At 46.1% G+C, this 21,544-nt stretch overlaps 1 protein-coding gene across 1 annotated transcript; it reads right to left on the reverse strand.

The window, feature by feature from the left end:
* Positions 1-3,518: 3,518 nt before the first annotated feature.
* Positions 3,519-18,576, reverse strand: DMRT3 (doublesex and mab-3 related transcription factor 3). Its single transcript, XM_037493539.2, has 2 exons — positions 17,807-18,576; positions 3,519-5,219 (listed from the first exon to the last, which is right to left on the reverse strand). The coding sequence occupies exons 1-2, from the start codon at positions 18,258-18,260 to the stop codon at positions 4,258-4,260; spliced, it is 1,416 nt and encodes a 471-aa protein (XP_037349436.1). The 5' UTR covers positions 18,261-18,576; the 3' UTR covers positions 3,519-4,257.
* Positions 18,577-21,544: the final 2,968 nt, after the last annotated feature.

Consider the following 21,544-nt stretch of genomic DNA (forward strand, 5'->3'; position numbering starts at 1 on the left):
GGTCTAGCAATGCTTCTTCTTGGAATATATCGGAAGGACATCACTATTTTGAAGAGATAGCTGCACCCCCATGGTCACTGTGGCATTATTCGCAACATCCGAGACATGGATATAATCTGTGTGTCCATCAATAGACAACTAAAAAAGCCTGTTCTGCGCTAAGTGAAATAAGTCAGTCACAGACAAGTACTGTACGATATCACTCACATGTGAAATCTAAAGAGCGAAACTCATAGAAACAGAGGGTAGAATGGTGATTACCAGGGGCTGGGGCTGGGGACATGGAAGATGCTGGTCACAAGGGAGCAAACTTTCAGCTCACGGATAAATAAGTTCTGGGACCTAATATATGGCACATTGAGTATAGTTAACACACTGGGTTGTATACTGAAAAGTTGCTCAGAGGGCAACTCTTCAAAGGTCTCACCACCCACAGACAGAAGTAACTATGTGAGGTGTGGTGTGTTATCTAACCCTACTGTGGCCATCATTTCACAATATATACAAGTATCAAACCATCACATTGCACATCTTAAGCTTACACAGTTATATGTCAATTATATTTCAATAAAGCTGGAGCAACAGAAGTGTTGCTATTTCAAAGATGCAAAACTCCAGGGCAAAACCCATTTCCAGGTGTTACTAGTAAACTAGCATCATGAAACTTAAGGATCTGCCTCCTGAAAAATATGCTGAGCTTTGAGTGTCTCCGCTTGGGGGAAAGGATGCTGCATTTATGCCAATATCTGACCCTCTACTAGCCAGAAGTTTCTAGAAACAGGCATTTATGACCCAAAATGTGTACTCAATCTAATCACTGACATCATTGTCAACATTATCTGAACATGATCCAGGACATATACTAAGGCTACTTATATACTAAAGTTGATTTTGCCATAGAAAAGTGGATGGGAGGGGAAGGAGGACCCAAAGATGTGTTAAAGAGGGAGTAGGGTCCCAAATCTTCATGTGTTTAAAAATTAACGGAGGGGGCCTCCCCAGTGGCGCAGTGGTTGAGCGCTGGGTTGCGAAGCTGCCTGCAGCCTCTGCAGCACCAGTTCAATCCCTAGCCACGGGGTGAGGGTCCCACGTGGCGCGCAGACCTCTCCTGCCACCCGCTGCTCCCCTCAGCAGTGTACTTCGTCAGTCTGCCTGTTCTGCTCTCTGCTCTGACTCTGGTGAATTCTCTCACCCTCCCGCGCTTCTGACTGTACCCGGTGCTTCTATAAATAAATAAATAAATCTAAAAAAAATCATTAAAAAAAGGCCTGAGTTTTAAAAAATAATTAATTAAAAATAAAAATTAACAGAGGAAGATGATCAAAATGCAGGTGCTTTGGTTACCAGCAATTCTGAACACCAGTGGGCCCAAGATTCTAAACTAGAAATTAAGCATCAGGGAGTGTAGAGCACAGTTTGAGGCAAACTGTCTAGAACCTCATGCCTAACACACCCACACTCACATCTTAGAGAAAGAAAGTGTTTGCTCTAATGAGAGTGAAGCTGACAGGTCCCTACCAGAGGGGACAAAAGCCTCTGCTGTTTGGTGTAAACTGACTTTCTAAAAGGCCAGCCTGACTCGCAGGTCAAACCTTGGTTCATAAACCCTGAAAGTGTACCAAGCACCCAGATGTTTTGTCTCTGTGACAGATGGGACTTAACTACAAGAGTCTGTTGATTTTGTTATCCTCTTTACCTCCAGATGTTCAGTTTCCTATAAAAAAGTAAGTGAGCACCCACGGGCAGATGGGTGTTCACATCCCTTGCCTAGAATATCAAATTCTCCATTTTCTACAAGCCATTGCAGGGTGAGCTTTGAGAGCTAAGCTAGAACCTAAGAGGCTTTGCTGCTTGAACCACAGGAGGCTCAGCCCTCAAGACTGCAGAGGAAGCACAGGGGTCTGCTGCAAGCTTGGGGGCCTTAACAATCAATTTCTCCTCTGCCTCACCCCCCACCACCACAGTCACCCCACCAAAGAAAACATTTCTCATTTTAGAAAATGATAGAAGGATCACACATACCTGCACAGATAATTCCATTTTGTGAGCCACTGTAAAAAGAAGCAAATGACACTGATGATCTGTGATGCAAAAAGCAATCTGAGCTTGGTTCAATCCGGGTCCTTCAATCTGGAGAAGTAAAGTCTGAAGACATACTCAGTAGCACTGGGGCCTCTCATGAGCTCTGTCACCTTGTTAAGGAAATGTAGATAAACTTTTGAGATGAAGACACTTTGAAGATATATTTGTCCTAGATGGGCCCAAACCTCAGCCCATCACTATTACACAAACATAAAATGTTCTGCACATGTGCCGTTAGGATCAGGGGACAACTTATTCTCTTCTGCATTCCCTCACTTTCTTCCTTTCTGTAAACAGTAATGTTTAAAGGTAATCAAACAACAAATCCTATTTACTTTTGAACACTGCTATGTCCTTATGTCAGTTAAATATACATTAGTCCAACTAATACAGTGATTTTTTTTTCCCCTCAAGGAATTCTCATTCCAAAAGTGTCCAATAGAAATAAATATGAGAAGGTCCTTGTGTTTTAATATCTCTTTTTCTCCAGGGACCCACACAGGGGAGGGGAGCAGCTGACATTTGCTCCTGGTCCCCAGGAGTTCAGGGAGCACATCAGGCCAAAAGCATTTGCCCTTTCCTCTCCTGGACTGAGGAGCCTTTCGAGACTTCTTGCCTGAGAGTTCTCTCTGCATCCTTGACAAATAGAGGCTTTTGTTTGTTTGCTTATTACTTTCCTTTCCTTTCCATTTGCATTAGTCTAGTATCTGTTCTAAGCAGTAATCATTCAAGCACTTTGAAGAATGAAAACAGTGAGAGAAATGGTTGGTATGGATACCGCTGAATATTATTGTTGGAAAATTCATTTTTAAAACTATCTGAATGAGAAGTTTGCCATATATAGCGCCCCAGACATGCTTTTAAAATGAAGAGGAAAAGCCCTGCTTTTCCATGTTTTGTTGTGGTCATCCATCAAACCAGATCGGCATCTTCTCCAAATAAGAACAAGGGAATTCACACTTATATGTGAACGCAAAGCTACTGAGCCTAATCAATAGCTGTCATTTATTGGGTGCTTCCTCTAAGTCAGGGGCCATGCTAAGTAAGGACTGCATATCCTTGCACACTCAGCAGATTACCTGCAGTGTTTCGTTTTTACTAATGTGAGTGTCCATTATAATCTCTGCTTATCTTCGACTCATGGGCAGGTAACTTGGACAATAACATATAAAAAGCATTCTCTTATATATGGTAGGCACTTGAGTATCATTGAAGAAATGAATGAAAGGATGAAGGAAGGGCCTGAATTGACTCTGTTCAATTGATTCTCCTTCTTTCTGAATGCAGCCCCCAAACTTTTTCAAATCATATTTCTTAAGGAGTGTCTCATTAACTGATACCTTGATTCCAGGCCCATGCACTAGTAAGTAGCTTTCACTTCAAGTTTCTATTTTTAGAGATCCTCTTTCCACCAGTAGAAACGACATAAACCAACATCATCTGCTTAGTTTATTTTTTTTCTAGAGTCCTTAGCATGCTACATTAACCTGACAAAGCTTAATCGTGTGTTCATTTCACAATACATTTCATGCAGTTCACAGCTGTGATTGGTTTTACATTGACATTACACATGTTTCAATTCAGCCATGTGAAAAGAATAATTCTTAATGGAGTTTGTCTCTGAAAACTGTCCAAGCTTAAATAAGCATGTGAGCAGTTCACTCTAGTCTTAAGTGCAGTCTCTCTTTAAAATGCGAGGGTTCTTAGCATTGGAAACAGTGTCCCTGTTTGTAGTCCATTGGCAACTGAACCACTTCCTTTAGGTTTCACATATCCTGAGGAATCCTCTTTCACAAAATTGCATTCAAGTATACTATTTTATTGAACATTCCAGATTGAGTTTAGGAACAAAGCTGACCTTCAGCCTCACATCCCCAAATAAATCTTCGGAGGACCCAGCATTCCCAAGACTGCTCTTAGCATTAGACTCTCTTTTACAACAAACATTCAGCACTAAAGCCACAGAGTAGAGCTATTTGGCATTTTCCAGTGAAGTGCAAGAAATTAAATAAGTTATGTTTTTTATTGCTAACGTATAGAATCAAGCACAGTCACTTTGTCAAACAGAAGGAAAGGGTACACACAGATTGTGGCCTCTTGGAATGGGGAGGGGGGTTTCCCCAGCGTTCTAATGCACAGAAAATGTCACCTGGTCTCTACCCATCTGGCACCACTTTAAGATGAAGTGTTGAGTATTCTAGAGTCTGAAGAATCGGACCTCTCGTCATAGTCGTCCTCGGTGTAAATGGACTGCTTTGACACAATTGGACACCCGTCATCTGGGATGGAGATGCGGGGGTCTTCCGGGGCGCGAGAAGGGAGGACCGGCGAGCTTCTGAAGACGCTGCTAGAGTTACTGGGGAAAGGGCTGACATATTGGGACCTCAGCTGGTACTGCTGCTGCAGAGTCATGGTGTTCCAGAGGGTGACATCGTTGGGCAAAAAGGGGCTCGACTGGTTTCTTGCCAAAGTATTCCTCAGCATCAGGGGGTACCGGGGCGGCTGGGGGAAAGGGTGCTGCAGGGGCACCGCCAGGGGGTTGGGGACAACGTTACTAGAGTCCGTGGAAAACCTCAACGTGTCTGGGACTCTGAAGGCCGACCCCACGGACCATTTGGAAGAGGAGATGGGGTAGGAGCTCAAGGTATGTTCAAAGATGTGCCCGTTTGGGGGCAACACAAGGCTCTCGGGTTCTGAGGTTCGGTCCGTGGCCGAGACTGAGGACCGACTGGACAGCAGGACCTCCACGGCGCTCACCAGGTCCCCCCCACAGCCCTTCAAGATCAGCTCAAGAACCGTGGGCTTCTGGTTGGGGAATATTTTTTTTAACACTTCCAGTGGCGGTCTGTTGGCTTTCAAGCTGAAGGGGAGAGAAACGGTCCCCGACGGGCCCTCAATCAGGAGGTGATTTTGTTCCCCGTGGTACTTGGGGCTCTCCGGACGGCCCTCCGAGCTGCCTCCATTTTTCTGAATGGCATAGCCGCCTTCATCCACAGACACTATCTCGGGGCTCTCGGGGGTGAAGCAGCTCTTACTTTTGGCCACATCTGGCGAGCTCCTCTGCTCCGTGTCCTTGTCACTGAAGGTCTCCGTGTTGTCTGCCGTGCTGCTGTCCCCAAGTCGTTCTTCACTCAAATCTGAAAAGTAGAGAACAGCCGGTCAAGCCTTTCCTTGTGTGCATAAAGAAGAACAGGTCTGAGCAGGACAGAGCTGGAAGGGGAAAGGCATCTTAAAGGGAAAATGGGTCTTGGTGGACTATAATATACTGTAAGCCTCAAGAAAAATCCAAACGATGTCACCGGCAAATGCCAAAAAAAAAGTCTGTAAATAAAGATCTAGTAATCGGAGTGACAGCTCAGAAGAATGTGTGTGGGAAGCTAGCCTTAAACAGAGAAAAGCTACACTATATCTCCAAGCACTGAAGATGCTGGCAGTAACAGTCGACATGGGGGCCCTCTAGGGAGGGGATAAACACAGTGCGGGAAAAAACGGAAAATGAGCTCAGGCTTGTCTTCCAGCACGTATTCTGTAAACCAGATGCCAGGGTGTAATCCAGGGAGGGACATCATCAGCTGGTACATGACCCATTAACCCACAGGAAATTTTAATATTTTAAATCTATTTTCCCACAGGCTGATTGTATGCTAAATATGTCTTGTGAACCAGTCAACAGTATATTTCATCAGGGTACCATGTACCGTAACAAGGCAATATAATAACCAAAGCGAAAGAAAGCAGTCTCTTATACACTGAGACTATAAAAGCCACTGACGAGGCTGCTAGATTTGGTTGCCCAAAACTTGCACTAGAGGGCAAGCAAAACCAGCCGTGAATTCTCAATGGTGTGGAGAGAAGCTGTGGAGAGGAAGAAGGAAATGGCTAGAGAGGTTTGAAACCACTCAGGGAGCAGGACCCACCAAGGAAACAATGCATCCAGAACTCTGAACTAAGGGGAATGGGGTGTGGACAAGAAGTAGGTATGGTTTTATGCACTGCTTTAATGCTAAAATACACGGAAAAGATTTAAAGATAACTTTTTAATTTTTTTAAAGATTTATTTATTCATGCATAAAAGAATTGGGGTACAGGCCAGAGGCATGGAGGTAGGGGGTGAGAGGATTCACCAGAGACAGAGTGGGGAAGAGAACAGGCAGATCGACTGAAATACATTGCTGAGGGGAGCAGTGGGTGAGACAGGAGAGGTCTGCTGTGCCATGGGGGTAGCTCCCTCTCCGGGGATCGAACTCGTGCTGCAGTGGCTGAGGATAGCCTCGTAGGTTGCATCTTAACCCCTTATGCCACCAGGGAGGGCCCTAAAGATAACTTCTTGAATTAAAAGAAGAGAAGGTGGGCCTCCCCATGGCACAGAAGGTTGAGCGCAGCGCTGTGAAGCTGTCCGCAGCATCTGCAGTGGGATCAATTCCCGGCCGGCCAGGGAGATACCCACATGACACAGCAGTCCTCTCCTGTCTCACCTGCTGCTACCCTCCCCAGTGTCTTTGGTCCACTGCCTGTTCTGCTCCCCACTCTGTCTCTTGTGAATCCTCTCACCCTCCCCATGCCTCTGGCCTGTACTCCAGTTCTTGCATAAATAAAAATAAATCTTTTTTAAAAAATAAAATAAATGGGAGCAGATTTATCCTATTCCTTAAAAAAAAAAAGAGAGAGAGAGAAAGAGAAAAAAGGCTTCCCTATTAAAGCAGATTTTCTATGAAGTAAATCAGTCACAAAGTTAACATTTTGACCCAAGACATTACCCTCACAAGGACTAGTATTACACTGTTTAAGCAGGCAGAAAGGAGGTAAGACCGGTTTGCTTACAGTAGTAAATTCTAACAGACCTTTATAATAAAGGAACATATTCTTTATTAACAAGCTATATGAAAGTAGATTTTTATCTTTTTAAAAACATGTACTGGCTGTGCCTACTCAAAGCCAATGTAACTGATCTAAAGATGAAAATTATTAATGACCCAGTTGTCAGGTTGTAAACAATCGGTTAGCCTGTGTTTTCTACTGCCTTGCCTGAATAGCCTCATTGTCGCCTTCTCTGTGGGCACACCTGAGTATGTGCAGATAGTCCATGGTGAAATTTCATCAAAGCAGCTTCTAAAACCCATCTCCTCCTATTTGTTGTTGTTTATCTTAAAAACCTTAAACAAGGGCCCATTTATGAACATTTGATAGATCTTAACTATAACTGAAAGGCAAAACTTTGTTTCTTCACAAGGCAGTAAACACATGCCAGGCATTTTTAACCATTCTTTAAAAGATAAGATATTTTAATATAAATACAACTTTCCATAATAAATCTGAAGCAAATTTATATTTACCCTCAAATTTGCATTTTAAGTAATCTGTTCCTTTTTCTGATTCAAAATAGCAGGCTTTCCCATGGGGGTCCTTTGCAGCCCACATATATTAAGCCATCTTTGCTTTCTTTTTAAGAAGCACAAAAGATCCGTTTTTGTAAGAGAAATTTGACATAGTCTTTCCAACAGCTTCCTGAGAATGGGGACCCAACTTTCATCTCCTAAGTTAGTGTGGTATTTGTCCTTGATCCAAAACAGAAAAATAAACAAAAAAAGCTTCTATGGATTCACATTCTAATCAGCTAGACCCATTTATAATTTCCTGACTCATGATCCCATGCATTTCTCTTAGCTGTTACTCTATTAATAAACACTTGAAAATGACTGGACAGTGACAGTGTGTTAACTCAGCACTGAACTCAACACACAATTGGATTTTGGTCCCTGCTCAATGGAGCTTGGATAAAAAGTCAATACTCTCCCCAAGCAAATATGGCTATCAAGTAATGTTTAAAATACTATGTGCCTCTAAACAGCTTTCTTATTTAACTTTAGCTTTCACTCTCTACTATTATCAGCATGAAGTATTCATATCCCCAATATGTATAAGATGCTGAGACAGAATAAAGGGTGGAAATCAGCAGACAGTGTAAGACATGGTCCTAAATTATGGAACTTATTATCTTATTGACGAGATAAGGGGCATGTATAGGGCAAAAACACTGTCAGGCAGAACTTACCATGTTTATGACACGGTATACACTACCTTCATAGTAGGGTTAATTAATCACAATCGCCAAAAGGTGAAAACAACCCAAGAGTCCATCAACGAATGAATGGCAAAGCCAAATGTGGTTCACACACACAATGGAATATTATTCAGCCTCCAAAAAGAAATGAAATTCTGATATAGACTATAATATGGATCCAGTTACAAAAGGATCACTAAAATATGATTCCACTATATGGGGTACCTAGAATAAACAAATTCAGAGAGACAGAATCTAAACTGATGTTTACCAACATCTGGGGGAATAGGGAGTTATTGTTTAATGGGTACAGAATTTCAGTTTGGAATGATGAAAAAGTTCTGGAGATGGTTGGTGGCAATGGTTGTACAACATTGTGATTGTACTTAATGCCACTAAATTGTACCCCCCAAAATGTCAAGATAGTATATTTTATCTTATGTATATTTTTGCACATTAAAAAAGAGGAAGCAATATGACATGCAGTATCACCCTGTAAAGGGGATGGTGAGTTTTTATTAAGCAGGAGAAACAGGTGTATAAGTACTGCTAAAAAGTACAAAACAGCTATTTTTAAAAGAGATGTGTAAGGGCCTCCCCGGTAGCACAGTGGTTGAGCGCTGGCTTGCAAAACTGCCAGCAGCCTCTGCAGCGCCGGTTCGATCCCCGGCCACAGGGCGAGGGTCCCACATGGCACTCAGACCTCTCCTGCCGCCCGCTGCTCCCCTAAGCAGTGTACCTCGTCACTCTGCCTGTTCTGCTCTCTGCTCTGGTGAATTCTCTCACCCTCCCGCGCCTCTGACTGTACCCAGTGCTTGTATTAAATAAAATAAATAAATCTTTAAAAAATAAAAAAAGAGATGTGTAAACCTAAAAATAGCTTCCTATTTTAAAAGATAAAATTTCCCCATCCTGGATGAGTTTCAACACTGAAAATATTTGAGGACAGTTTCAAGGTCTATCAACCAAATCCATTCTTCCACAGAACACAACAGCCTCCAGAAGAAAGTGAGTCAAAGAGCAGAAGCTTAGCCAAAGGGAAATTAGGGAATGATGTTCTGATGAATCTGACATATCTACCATGATGAAAAAGTAGTACTTTTTTTTTTCCAATATGGTAATGGCAAAGAACACTCTGACCCAATTAACTGGATATTGGGTGGCAGCATAATAAATCTCACAATACAAAATTCTACTTGTATCTATTTTCCTGTTCTGCCTAACAGACCACAATGGGATCAGATACAAGCGCCAATTTGTTCATCAACTGGGACGCCCCAGACCATGAAAGCCTTGTGTTGCTGCTATGACATGCCCAGGGCGGCAGGTGCTTCTGGTTACTTCTCAAGGAGTGGTGCTGGCTGTGCTGTTCTACCCACATTCTCTCCACATTTCCTGGGTTCCTTGGCCAGGCTATGGCCAAGACATGAGAAAAGCTAACAGGATATCACAGGAACCAAATCTGCAAGCTCAGGGCATTCCAACCCACTGGGCTCAGCTCTGTTCACACTGTGTTCAAAGGGAACAGGAGACATTGAGATGCAATGAGAGAGACACGCCTACCTGCTCTTGCACTAAGCACCATACTAAGTTCTGCTTAGAGTTACTGAGTGGCAGAATCCCACTCAACACGTGGAGCTTCCCATTTGGGTCAAGGAAGACTAGCCTCTCACCTTGCACCAAGAAGAGCTCCTCGCCCAACGATTTCTGCAGAGTAGAGTATGCAGTCCCTGCAATTTTGTGTCTCCATGGTGTCCAATATTAGTGGTATTGTTGTACCTGGACTAGATGTACTGTAAATTATTCTATGATAAGTACAGACTTTCACAAGTAATTATAGAGGGTGAGTTTTGCCCAGTAATAAAGTGTAATTTAATAACAGGTGTTTCTTTACATCTTGAGATTTTTTCCTAAATGAACTTTATAAATTGTTCGTGTTGGTTTAAAACACAAAGCCCTTTCTAGATACAGAAATGTGAAACTGCCAACTAACAAAATGAAAAAGGAAATACTCTCCAATCACGTTATCCTCTTTCTTTTTGAAAATGACACCCTATATCCTAGATCATAAAGAGTAAGACTATATTTTAACTGATAATTTTTTACCCCTAGTATATGGGTGCAGAAAAGTCAAAACTACTAGATAAAAATAGAAAGAAATCAATTTCATGTGATATTACAAACCAGTTATTGAAAGTGACACAATCTGCTATTTCTAATGACTAAAACATCTAGATAGATTTAAAATCTTCTAAATGTTCACACTTCAATTTCATATTTTTCATGATGTAGAAACACCCACAGCACAACCCCCCCCCCAAAAAAAAAAGAGTTCATTAGAATAAAGGTTTGTAAAAGAAGTAAATAATCAACTAAGAAAGAAATGTTTCCCTATGGGTAACAATGCAACCAATTTCAAAATATAGGTATGCCATAAAATAGTTAGATTTTTAACTAAGGAGAGTAAAGGAAGGCACATATAAAGGTGATTGCCAATCTCAAATTACAGTTTGCAAGATCTAACTTTTTTAGGGGATTTTTTTATATGAAAATTCAATCCAATTTTAAAATTCTAGATATTCATTTCATGTATTTTAAGAAACATACCACATATGCGAAACAAACTTTCTGCTCAAGACACATAAAAATTAAAAATTGTTCTGACTTAGAGGTAGTAGATTGAGTCATGTTATCTGATTGTATCTACATATATCCAGAATGATAACATCAAACCCCTGGCAGAGAGAGAAATGAGGCATTTTTTAATTTTTTTTGTTTCTTTTAAATCAAGTCATACATTTTAAAACATGGATTGTCATATATCTACCCCTGCTCACTTGAACTTTGGGGAGCCTCTAAGTAACTGTCCCCTGATGAACCCTGTTCAAAGAAACAAATCTTACAGTAATCGCTAAGGAGAAGTCCAGAGGGGTGGGGATTCCGGAAGAGACTACTGCCCAGGCAGAATGCTAACAGGAGACATGTTTTTATATTTTCTGTTATCTTTATCTTACGCTAAAAGTGCTGAATCATTAAAAACTGAAGAGCTGAAAACTTCAAGTACAGCAGGGAATTAAGTCAGTCTAAAATCTTTCCTTTTCTTTCCAAGGTATAAAAACTTATGACAAATAAAAATAAAGTCATGCTTTCCTTTTAAAAAAATTGCTAACATTGGCTTAATAATGCATGAAGGTTTCGGGATGTTTCCTTGGGATCAATCTTTTTGCAGGACATTTGTATAAAAAGAGCTGGACTTAAAGAAATATGATTTGGAATACATGCCCTACAAAAAATTTAATTTTGACCTCTTCCTTTGCTCAGAAAAGAACACCTTTCAAGAAGCAGAAGGGAAGTTACCTATCAATGAACTTGTTTATTTGGTACTTTTAAAAAATGCAGCTGACTACTCATTAATCCATCTATTTAACAAATTCCCTTAAATCCCTCACTCTATGTCCAGGCACTGTTTAGGAAAGATTATACAGAGATGATCCAAGTATCTTCTCTTGCCTCCCTTACCAAGAAGCCACGGCTAACTAATCTTTTGTAAAATTTACCTGCAAGTTATCCATGCATATCACATTAAAGCACAGCAAGTAATTCAAAAGCCAGCAGCTAAGCAAAGTAGGATGTATCCATGGGAAGGAATATTGTCGTAAATACTCACATGCAAAGATTATGGGTGCCAGAGACAGTCTCCCTGAACCATACAAAGTAATAATCAGTGGGTATGGGAGGGGAGTAGGACACAAATGCCAACTTTGCCAAATTTAAGTCTTCCTAGTCACTGGAGTCAAGAAGAAATTAGAGGTTTGGTAAAGAACATATGTTCTGAATGTTAAGTTTTCCCTAATATTGTTATTTAGTAGTACTTATTTTTCACAGCTATATAACTAGACAATAAAATGCAACACACACCCCTGTGGTTATGTTTTTGTTTCCCCTTAGTTTCTTGGGAAAACAGCAGTCTGCAGAACTCAGACAAGGGAATGACTCACGAGAGCCATGTGGAACACCTGCCGCAGGGGAGACATAATCTTAAGATTCTTGGATTCTGTGGTAACTGACTATTCTACAACTCCGGCCTCAGTATTGCCCTCACCACCCCCCATCAGATGGCACCCCTTGTGCCATCAGAAGCACAAGGAATAGGACCAGACATGGGATCCCAAGGACCTTCCTGGCTAGTGGCTAAGGGTCTGACACAGGTTAAAAAGCAAAAGAAAGGAAGAGCGAGCAGAAGGAAGAAAGAGAAGAATAGAAGGGAAGGGAGGCAGACAAGGAAGCAAATAGATTTTTTACTGGCCTCCTTGTCAAGAGGAAGTGCAACATTTCCAGAAAGGGGCTCCAAGTTCTCCAGGGACTTTGATTTATGAAGATTTACTCCCTTTCCCTCTATAAAGCTGTTAGCAGAAAGTGCTGACGGGCTGCAGCAAAGAATTTCTCATCAATGCTCTTTGATTGTATTTTGCAAACAAAATGCCTGTTGCTTGGTAACATTTCACTTGAGCCTGACCTTCCCCGAAAGTTATTGCTATCAGATTCGATTTACACTGTCCTCCTGTGATTACTGTAATCTTTTAAACCCGGGAGTTCATCCATCAGGGAAAAGAAAAGTTGGTTGTGCAAGTCGAGAGCACGGCTATCCGCCAGATTTATAACCCAAGAAGTGTGCTGGGGGGAGATTCTTACCCGGATGGCAGTGGAAATCTGGCTCCTAGATGCGGAAAACGCTCTCATTTTTCCTGCCAACCCTGTCCTCAGATCCACTAGATGCACACAAACACCATTCTGGCTCCACGCAGAGAAAGAAACTGGGAGATGCTCATTGACCCCCCCCCACCCCTCTCTAAGGAGCGCCATATGGGGTGGAACTGGGTGGGGTCAGGCCACCAGATAAAACAGCAAGCTGCTCAGTTAAATTTAAACTTCAGATAAATAACAAAGAAAATTTTTGTTTAAAGTATGCCCCGTGCAGTATTTGGCATCCTATTTTTATTTTTCTCCCGGAAATCTGGCAACCCATAGAAACTCGGGAGGAGTAGAGAGTGGTGGTCGGTGGGGCGAGAGTAGGAAGGTCAGGAAGGCGGCTGGGCTTCTCCTCGGCAGATGCACTGCTGTCCCCGCTGTCTCCGGGTGCGGGAGGGCGAGCTAGGAATGGGGCTCGCTCACTGCAGCGGTGCGGGAAGCCGGAGCAAGCCAAGGGCCCGACCAGACCGCAGTCTCCTCGGGACTGGGTGGGTGAGCTCAGGGGAGTCAAGGGTGCCACGGAGGAAACGCAGGGCAGACGTGAGCTGCCACCTCAAGCTCCTTCCAGAGGGTCCCTGACCTCAGCCCAAGAGAAATAAGGCTTGTTGCCCGTGCTTGTTGCAGCGGGGTGCGCTCCCCGGCCAGCTGCACCCCTCACTCTGCGGGCTCCTGGGCCAGTGAGCCGCTCCCTGGGCAAATAGCGGGGTTCGTGAGAAGGGCCAGGAGCTGCAAACATCCCTTCCTGGGGAAGATCTGCAAGAGACCAAGTGGTATGGTCCTGCTATTCCTTTTCAGTAGTTTTTGTTTCTTAAAGTACAGCTCCGAGTCAGGCCAGCCTCCCTAAGCCAAGTTTTAAATTGGGCCTGGTTTTTAAATTCATAGGTAGGTCCCCTTCCTGAAGTCTTTCTCACTTTTCTACTATTTGTTTCTAGCTTCTGGTCACAGAGGGTTCCCCTCCACCTGGACCTGCGATCTGGTAATACCCATTCTACATATAGGAGCTTCTATCAAGGAAAAATATTTATAACTAAATTAAAAATCAGTTAACAGGAGGGACAGGATTTAATCAAGCCCAGAGCCATAATAAAAGATGCTAGGAAGGCAGGACAGAGGGTGAAATAAAATAAGGCAGTTTTCTGAAATCTTCTAACTTCTCTCCTTGAAGGTCTGTAGTTCGCTCCTTTTTCAGAGACATAAACAGGAGATTCTACTTTCTTATGTAATCTTTCTCTCCCATTTCTAATCAAATATGGTTTGATTTTCTTTCTCCTTTAGAACATTTTTAACTTGTGTATATGTGGGGTTTTGTTTGTTTTTCTTTATTTATTCCTTTCTTTTTCTTTTTCTCTTTTTTTCTCTCTTTTTTTTTTTTAATGGCAGATGTAGAAGAATCTATAGCCAATCATCTTTCCTCTCACAGCCTGAAGGGACCCAGGGCAGTCTCCATGAGGGAAAGTGGGGGTTGGTGGGGGAAGGAAACCTCAAGCAAGACAGGAATGTAACTTTAGCTTCTCACCTTGGTCTTGACCCTTAACTTTCCCCTGCTCTGGAGGCATGTCTTAAAAGGCTGGCTTGGCTGGTTGAGGCTGTTGACTCAGATACACTAATTGCTGAAAGATTTTCACACTTTCCATGATATTTTCATAGGGGATGGACTTGGGAAGTAAGGAGGGTAAAGAGGGAATTTAGGAGAACAAGTAAATTCAATAGTGTATCTAAAGAAGCTTACATTAAAAAAAAAAAAAACAATTTTGGACTCAAACAACATCTACTAATTTCAGGCAAATCTTAGATGATAATTAAAAAGCAGAAGAAATTGGCATCCAAAAAAAAAAAAAAAAGAATACTTCAATCCATAGCTGGAAGTGATAACCCTTAGCTATGAAAATTCTCCTTAAAACTACTGCCACATAGAAAGGTTTATTCAACATATTAAAATAACCTCCATTCCTTTAAAGCATCTAAGCACAATTTGGGAAAGAGAGTTCTTCCAGCTACAACACCAAGTTTTGGTATTAGTATATCACTCCCTAAACAGGGTGGTGGTGTTTTTTTTCCCCATCGATGTCCAGCAAACACCTTTCTTTCTCTAAAGCACCTTTCTTTCTCTAAAGCATCTTTCCTCAAAGATTTCTGAAGAAGAAAAAAGACTTCATATGTTTGTGCATCCAAGAAAAAAAGCAGGGGTCTTCATAGCTGTGTACTACAGAGGCTCTCTGCAATAGGACATCCCACGTTTTTGACAGAGATCATGAAGATACAGATCTCCTGTATTTCCCCGCAGATATTTAGAGCAGCAGATATTTAGAGATGTCTTATGGTCTGAGGACTTGCTGTACATTTGGACCTACCATTGCAACAGTTTCATTTACTCAATATATGTATTGAGTTACTTGTCCAAGAGTATCCAATATGCTTCAAAATATGCGTGGAATATTAATACAAAAAATATTATAAGAACTACCCCCCAAAAAAGGGTATAATGTATGCAGTAATCGGTAGTCTCAGCTAGGCAGCCTTCCCTGACTTAAACTCCAAATGGGCTTTCTCTGTGGAAAACACTGTATAAAACGGATCCATCCACTTTCACCCCTGCCTTGCCAGTAGAAAACAATTATCTGTTCTTTTCCTGCCCCCTTCGAATTCACCATTGGATTGGTGGTGACATTTCGATTTTTAAAGTATGAAATTATGGGGTAAACCAATTGAAAGAAGAAAACAAAAGTTATATAAATGAACGTGTAAGGTATGCAGCCTGGCCAGCTGGAAACGGAGCTATTGGTCCCTCAAGGCTCAGTCCCCCAAGGCCGTCACTCTGACCTCTCCTTGAGGTAAATCCTATTCTTTTCAATTTTGTGTTTTTAATTTGGAGGGCTCAGTCTATCACCAACTGCTTGGTGGGAGTAAAAGAGAAAGTACCAGGTCTGGTTTGTCCAGCTGAAATCAATCTCCTTTTATTCTCCCATACCACGGATACTTCTGCTGCTGCAGCTGCTACTCCGCCTTCCTTCCAGCCCTCACTAACCCCTTCTAGGGTTGTGTTCGGGTTTTGCAACCCTTTAGAAACCATGAGCTTTGGTTATTCCAAAGAATAGTTTGAAGAGGACAGAACGTGAAAGGAACTCCTTCTCAGGACATTGCCCTATTTACAGGGTGCTGTTGGGCAGGTGACCACTGCAAAATGCTACTACTGCCATAAAGTCAGACTCCTGCCCCAGTGCTGGGGGAATGGAGACAGGAAAACTAGAATCAGAAAGGTTAAGAAAAGTTATTGGCGTAGATTAGCTTCTAGAACTGATACAAAACTCTACTAGTTACCTATTCCAACCTAAAGAAAAAAAACAAGTAAAATACCCTTCTTCTCCCGGCCACATTCCTCTGTAGCAAATCTATCAATTTGCAGAGGTCAGACTGAGAAAAGAGAGACACCCGGGAAGGAGAGGGTGGCTACTCAGAGAAATGCTCATATCCTAAGGTGCTTAAATATATCCACAAAATCCATGTTCAGCAAACTCTCTCCTGCCCTTAAAATACCCAGTCCTGCTTTCACAGAAGCTGTTCACAGAGCTTCAGGCCTGGAGAGCACAGCCGAGGAGCAGGGTAGCAGAAAGGTACCCACCAGGTCTCCTGCCAGCTCCCCTAGAACCAGTGCGCTGCATCTCCTCCAAGGCCACACAGCCAAGTCCAGGGCTCCAGAAGCCTCTTTCCAAAGTCAGAGGTACTGACTTTCGGAGTAGATTGGGTGTATGGACAGGAGCTCTACCAGAGTTCTGCTTATAACAGAGATCTGGGCCTTCCAGGCCTTTCCTCTCGGAATTCCTGCATACCCCCTAACATCCTCCCCGAGAAGATGGACTTTTTTCCTTGTATGTTTTTTCCCAGTGAAAGGAAAATGCAAAGCACATCTCCACCGGACTCCAAAAGCCTAAAATCAAAGCAGCACTTGGACTGGCCAAGGACTCTTTCCTCCTGGAGATTCCGGGAGGAAAGAGACTCAACTCAGACCTCAGTGGGGTCAGGAGGCCCAAGGGACAAGGATGGAAGCTGAGGAGGGTCTGTCCACCTCAGCTCTGGGCAGACTCACACCCTCTAAAGCACAAAGGGGGAAAGGAGCGGGAAAAGGGGAGAAAGGGAATGTGAGAAAGCCTTTACTCCAAACCTCCAGCTGAGCAAGAGTTCCAGCATCCCCGGAAGTGCCTTCCTCCTTCTAGATCTCCTTAGTTTTTATTTCTTGAAACTACACAGAAGGTGCAGGCAGCCTGAGAAAGCGTTAAAGGGCCTGAGTGATTCTGCAAAAGGAGTTGCTTCTGGGCAGGCAAAATCCCTAGCGTTCGTTATTATCAGTTTAGGTGCCCCCCCCACCTCTTTATAGTTATAGTTTCCAAACGGGGCTTCTTTTGAATTGCAAGGCCACTGCGTGCCACTCGAAAGGCTTGGGGTTCGCTCTGGTTCTCCTGGGCAGAGAACACCACCAACTGGCAGACAGTCAGGTCTTGGGACTTGGCTCTTACCCTGCATCTACCTGCCCCAACCTCCAAAAGCAAGGCCTTCTATTGCCCAAGGTCAGAAGGCCCAGTGCGTGGTGTGGTGTGAGTCCACGTGCATTTTAGCAGGGTCCTGTCCCGGCCTCTTTATTTACTCCTCCAACGGAACACTTCCCCCTTTCACCGAGGAAGGCTCCTGGCGAGCCCAATGCCCAGTCCCGCCTTCTGGTTCACCCAGGCTGCCATTCCCGTGGGTGCCTGGGCTCTACCTGCGCGGGATCCACCCCGAAGGCGGCCTCTGCCGGGAAAGCCAGGCCCGGCCAGGCCAACTTCCCACAAGTCGCCTCCGAGCCACCCGGGCAGAGCAGCAGCGGGCGCCCCGAAGTTGCCCACGCGCCGGCTCGGGTTCCCGCGCCGCGGCGGTTCTTACCTGGCTTGGGGAGCTGCGCCTGCAGCGCTCCGGACTGGGACTCGGCGGCCCAGCGCAGCGCGGCGGCCGCGGCCAACTCCGCGGCGGGGCGCGGCGGGGGCTGAGCCGGCTGCGAGGTCGGCGGCGGCGGCTGGGCGGCGGCGGCCGCGTCCCCCGGCGGCGAGGGCCCGGGGAGGGCGCGCAGCGAGTCCGGGATGAGGCTCTCCAGGCTCTCGTTGGCCTGTTGCCGGCGCAGCGCCACCTGCGCCGCCATGACCCGCTGCCGCTCGATGATGAGGATGCACTTCTCGCAGGTGCAGTCCTTGAAGCGGCAGTAGCGCTTGTGGCCCTTGAGCCAGGACAGCACCCCGTGGTTGCGGCAGCGCGCGCACTTGGGCGTGCGCTGCAGGGGCGCCCGCGGCGGCTGCGACACCGGGCCGCCCATGTACAGGTAGGGGGAGCCGTAGCCGTTCATGCCCCGGGCTCCCGGGAGGGCTGGCGCGCGGGCGGCCCGGGCCGGCCTGGGGGCGCTGGACGGCGGGCGGGGGGCCGGCTCCGGGGCGGCCTCCGAGCGACGCGGCGCGCGGTCCCGCAGCTCCGGGGATCGCGGGAGGCGCCGGCGCCGTCTGCCCCGCTCCCGCGGCGCTCGCAGCCTCCGCCTCCCGGCGGGTGCCCCCCCGACGCCACGCGGGTCCCCGGCCGCCGGCCGCCCGTCTGGCGGGGAGTCTGCCCTGGCCGAGGCGCGGCGGCGCTGCAGGAGCTCTGGGCGCGGTCTGAGCCGGCCGGTCTGCGGCCGCCGCGCGCGCGGGCTGGGCCCAGCACCTCCTCCGCCGCCCGCCGCCCCCCTCCTCCCTCCCCCCGCCACCCCCACCCCCGGGGCCCGGGGCTCCTGGCACTCCCCACCGCTCTCCACGCCTCGTCCTTGCTTCCCGCTCGCGCCCCCCGAGTCCCTGCACTTCACCTTCCCGGCCGCCGGCTCCAGACCCTCCCGCGGGGGCGCTCGCGGCCCCTCCTCCCGGCTCCGCGCGGCCCCAGCCCGCGGCGGGAGGCACTGCGGCCGGCGCCCCGGGGACCCGCCGGCGCGCTCTGGGCGGGGAAGACGCGTCGGGAGAGGGTGAGGGTGAGGGTGGGGGTGCCGCGGGGGACCAAGGCGGCTGCTCCCCTCCTCGCTCTAGGTCTGGCCCGGCGGCGCCGCGCCCGGGACCGCCCTCATCCCGACGCTGGGCGCAGAAACTTGGCTCCTGGAGAACCCAGCCTGCCCCGAGCGCTGCGGGGCGCGCCGGGCGCTTCTGGGGCCCGCAGTGATTCAAATGGAGGCCGTCCGGGCCGGGTGGCCCCTGGCGGAGGCATGTGGGGTCAGGGGTGTGGAATGAATTAGGGAAGTTTTGGCTTTCTTGATTTCCCTTTGCAACCTGCGGTAGAAGAAAAGGAGTGTTTTGGAAAACCTGCTCACCCGAGGATGGGAACCCATTTTGCAGGCTATTTTAAAGGGGAAATGAGTCCTCTTCTCGGCTGAGTTTATTTCTCCGCCGTCCTCCCTAAGTCTTCATAAAACGCATTCCCTGTCCAGAAAGGCTGGGAAGTGCTCTCTTGTGGAGGATTTGCTAGAGCTGGGTCTAAACTTTCAGAGAGCTAAGTTTGCGCCCCCAAAGTTACCGGATGTGACAGCCCCCCTATCTAACAGCCACTGAACCATTAAATGGTTTTCCACGCACTTGGTGATTTCGTTATGAGTAAGGGATGGGGTCATTTCTGCCCCCCCAAACCTTCTCCCCCCACCAGCGTCTTTGGTAGGAGGAGGCCCTGTGCATAAGAGGACGGCATAGCATAAAACTCTGTTTAAACTGTTATTTTTGTGTTTCTAACCTACCATTACCGGGGTTTGGGCTAATGAATACCACAAATGCACAGGTAGGACTAACCCCCTCCCTCCATTCAAGAAAACAAAAACAAAAACAGGTGCGTACAGCTGTTGGGGATACAAAACAGCACTGCGGGGCGAGGGGGGCGGTGTGGCAATCCCTGAGCACAGGGGCTCCAGGGGGCAGACACAGCTCTTCTCTCAGCAGTCCAGTTGATTCCAACTTGAAACTAGATGAGCTGAGTTTGCTGCAGTGGCTAACTCGGCCACACCACTGACCTTGCCACCGCGAGGAAACTGCTTTTCACTGCAGGGCCCTGGAAGCAAGCAAGCACCCTGAAAATGTGCCTCTGTGTTTGCAGGGAATTCAAGTTAGTAGTCGCCAAGGCGTTTAGGGCCAACCCTCCGATTAGAAGGATTCTGGGATGGGGGGGAGGTTTAAAAGGGGACCTGGTTGTGAGCGGTTCCCTGGAAGCCCTTAGTCTTCCTCCATTTCAGATCTGACCGGGAGTTGGGTATCCCAGGAAGCTGACCTGGTGCGGCATGACCAGGAAACCCTTACACTTGAATTTAATCCTGAGAGGCCACCAGGCCCCCACAACGCCGTAGGACTAGGACAGCTCTGCCTCCCCCATAAATCCTACCACCGCCATCTCAATCCCGCCTACGCTAGGAAAATACGCCCCAAAACACTACAACTAGAAGGAAATCCATAAACTCCGGAAACTGGAAGCAGAGGTCACCCAGTGAGCCAGAGGCCTGGAAGTAGGGAGCTGGCAGTGAGTCGCCTCACGTGACCAGATGTCCAAAAATGACAGGAATCTGCAAACCTTCCTGTTGAAATCTCTAGGTCTCTTGGGAACGCAAGGACCAAGGACTTTTTCAACGTCAAATTTCTCCCGACTTTTCCCAAATGGTCAGCAAAGCCAGAAGCATAAGGAATTTGGGAGGAAAAAAAAAAATTAAAGGAAAGCAGCAGAGTTGTGCACCAGGTTTGGGGGGAGGGCATTCCCACTACCAAGACGACCCCCTTTCCTTCCTTGGTCACCTAGCCGCCCTATCCCTTTGCCACTCAAACAGTCTGGCATTATTCGGTCCCGGGGCCATTTCACTCCAATGCACATCAGGGGCTGAGATCTAAATACTCATTTGATATAGCGCAATAATCCTTTTCTCATATTTGATGGGAATGTTTTCCATATCCCAGTATTTGACAACATCTCCCCATAGGGACAGGTTTGTATTTATGTTGGTAAAATGTTCCCTGCCTCAAAGTCTATTGTAACCCAACACCTGACAACCCCAAGTCCCATTTCTGTTTGCAGAAAGGGTTTATTCAAGCACATAATGGGATCCCAGCAGAAAGCCTTTCAGAACAAGGGGCTATGGTAAACTTCACCACATGAACTCCGTTTCCAGGGCTATTAAGCTTTTAATTGGAAAATAGCAGAGGAAATTTCAAGGTGACTATAACGTGTTAGCAGTTAGCGCAGAGAAGAAAAGCTGGAGCGAGAATGAATGTGGAAAGCATATGGTCCGAATCACATTTAGGAGGAGCGGCCTGCTTCTACTAAGTCGCGGCAGCTTATGCACTTATGGGAAAAATCATCAAAGACATTAGAAAGGGAGAGGGGGAGGATTACAAGTTAATGTAACCTCACCAGACTGGATCTCTCAGGGTCTTCTCTGAATGGGGAGGGGAGGTGGCTTTTCCAACCACAATTAACTGGGTAGAATTGTGACAGGTACAACCGGTGAAAGAGCGAAAGATAATGTACATATGTGATTCTTTCTCTTGGCGCACACACGATCTAGTGGGGGAGGGAGGTGTATCTGAAAACTGGGCGTGCAGGTGCCCTTGCTAAAAAACTGAAGATGCTCTCACTTCGGATCTGGGA

The sequence above is a fragment of the Talpa occidentalis genome, unplaced genomic scaffold, assembly GCF_014898055.3.
Source record: "Talpa occidentalis isolate TD23 unplaced genomic scaffold, MPIMG_talOcc4v2.1 talOcc4.7, whole genome shotgun sequence".
In the NCBI taxonomy this organism is placed as follows: Eukaryota; Metazoa; Chordata; class Mammalia; order Eulipotyphla; family Talpidae; genus Talpa; species Talpa occidentalis.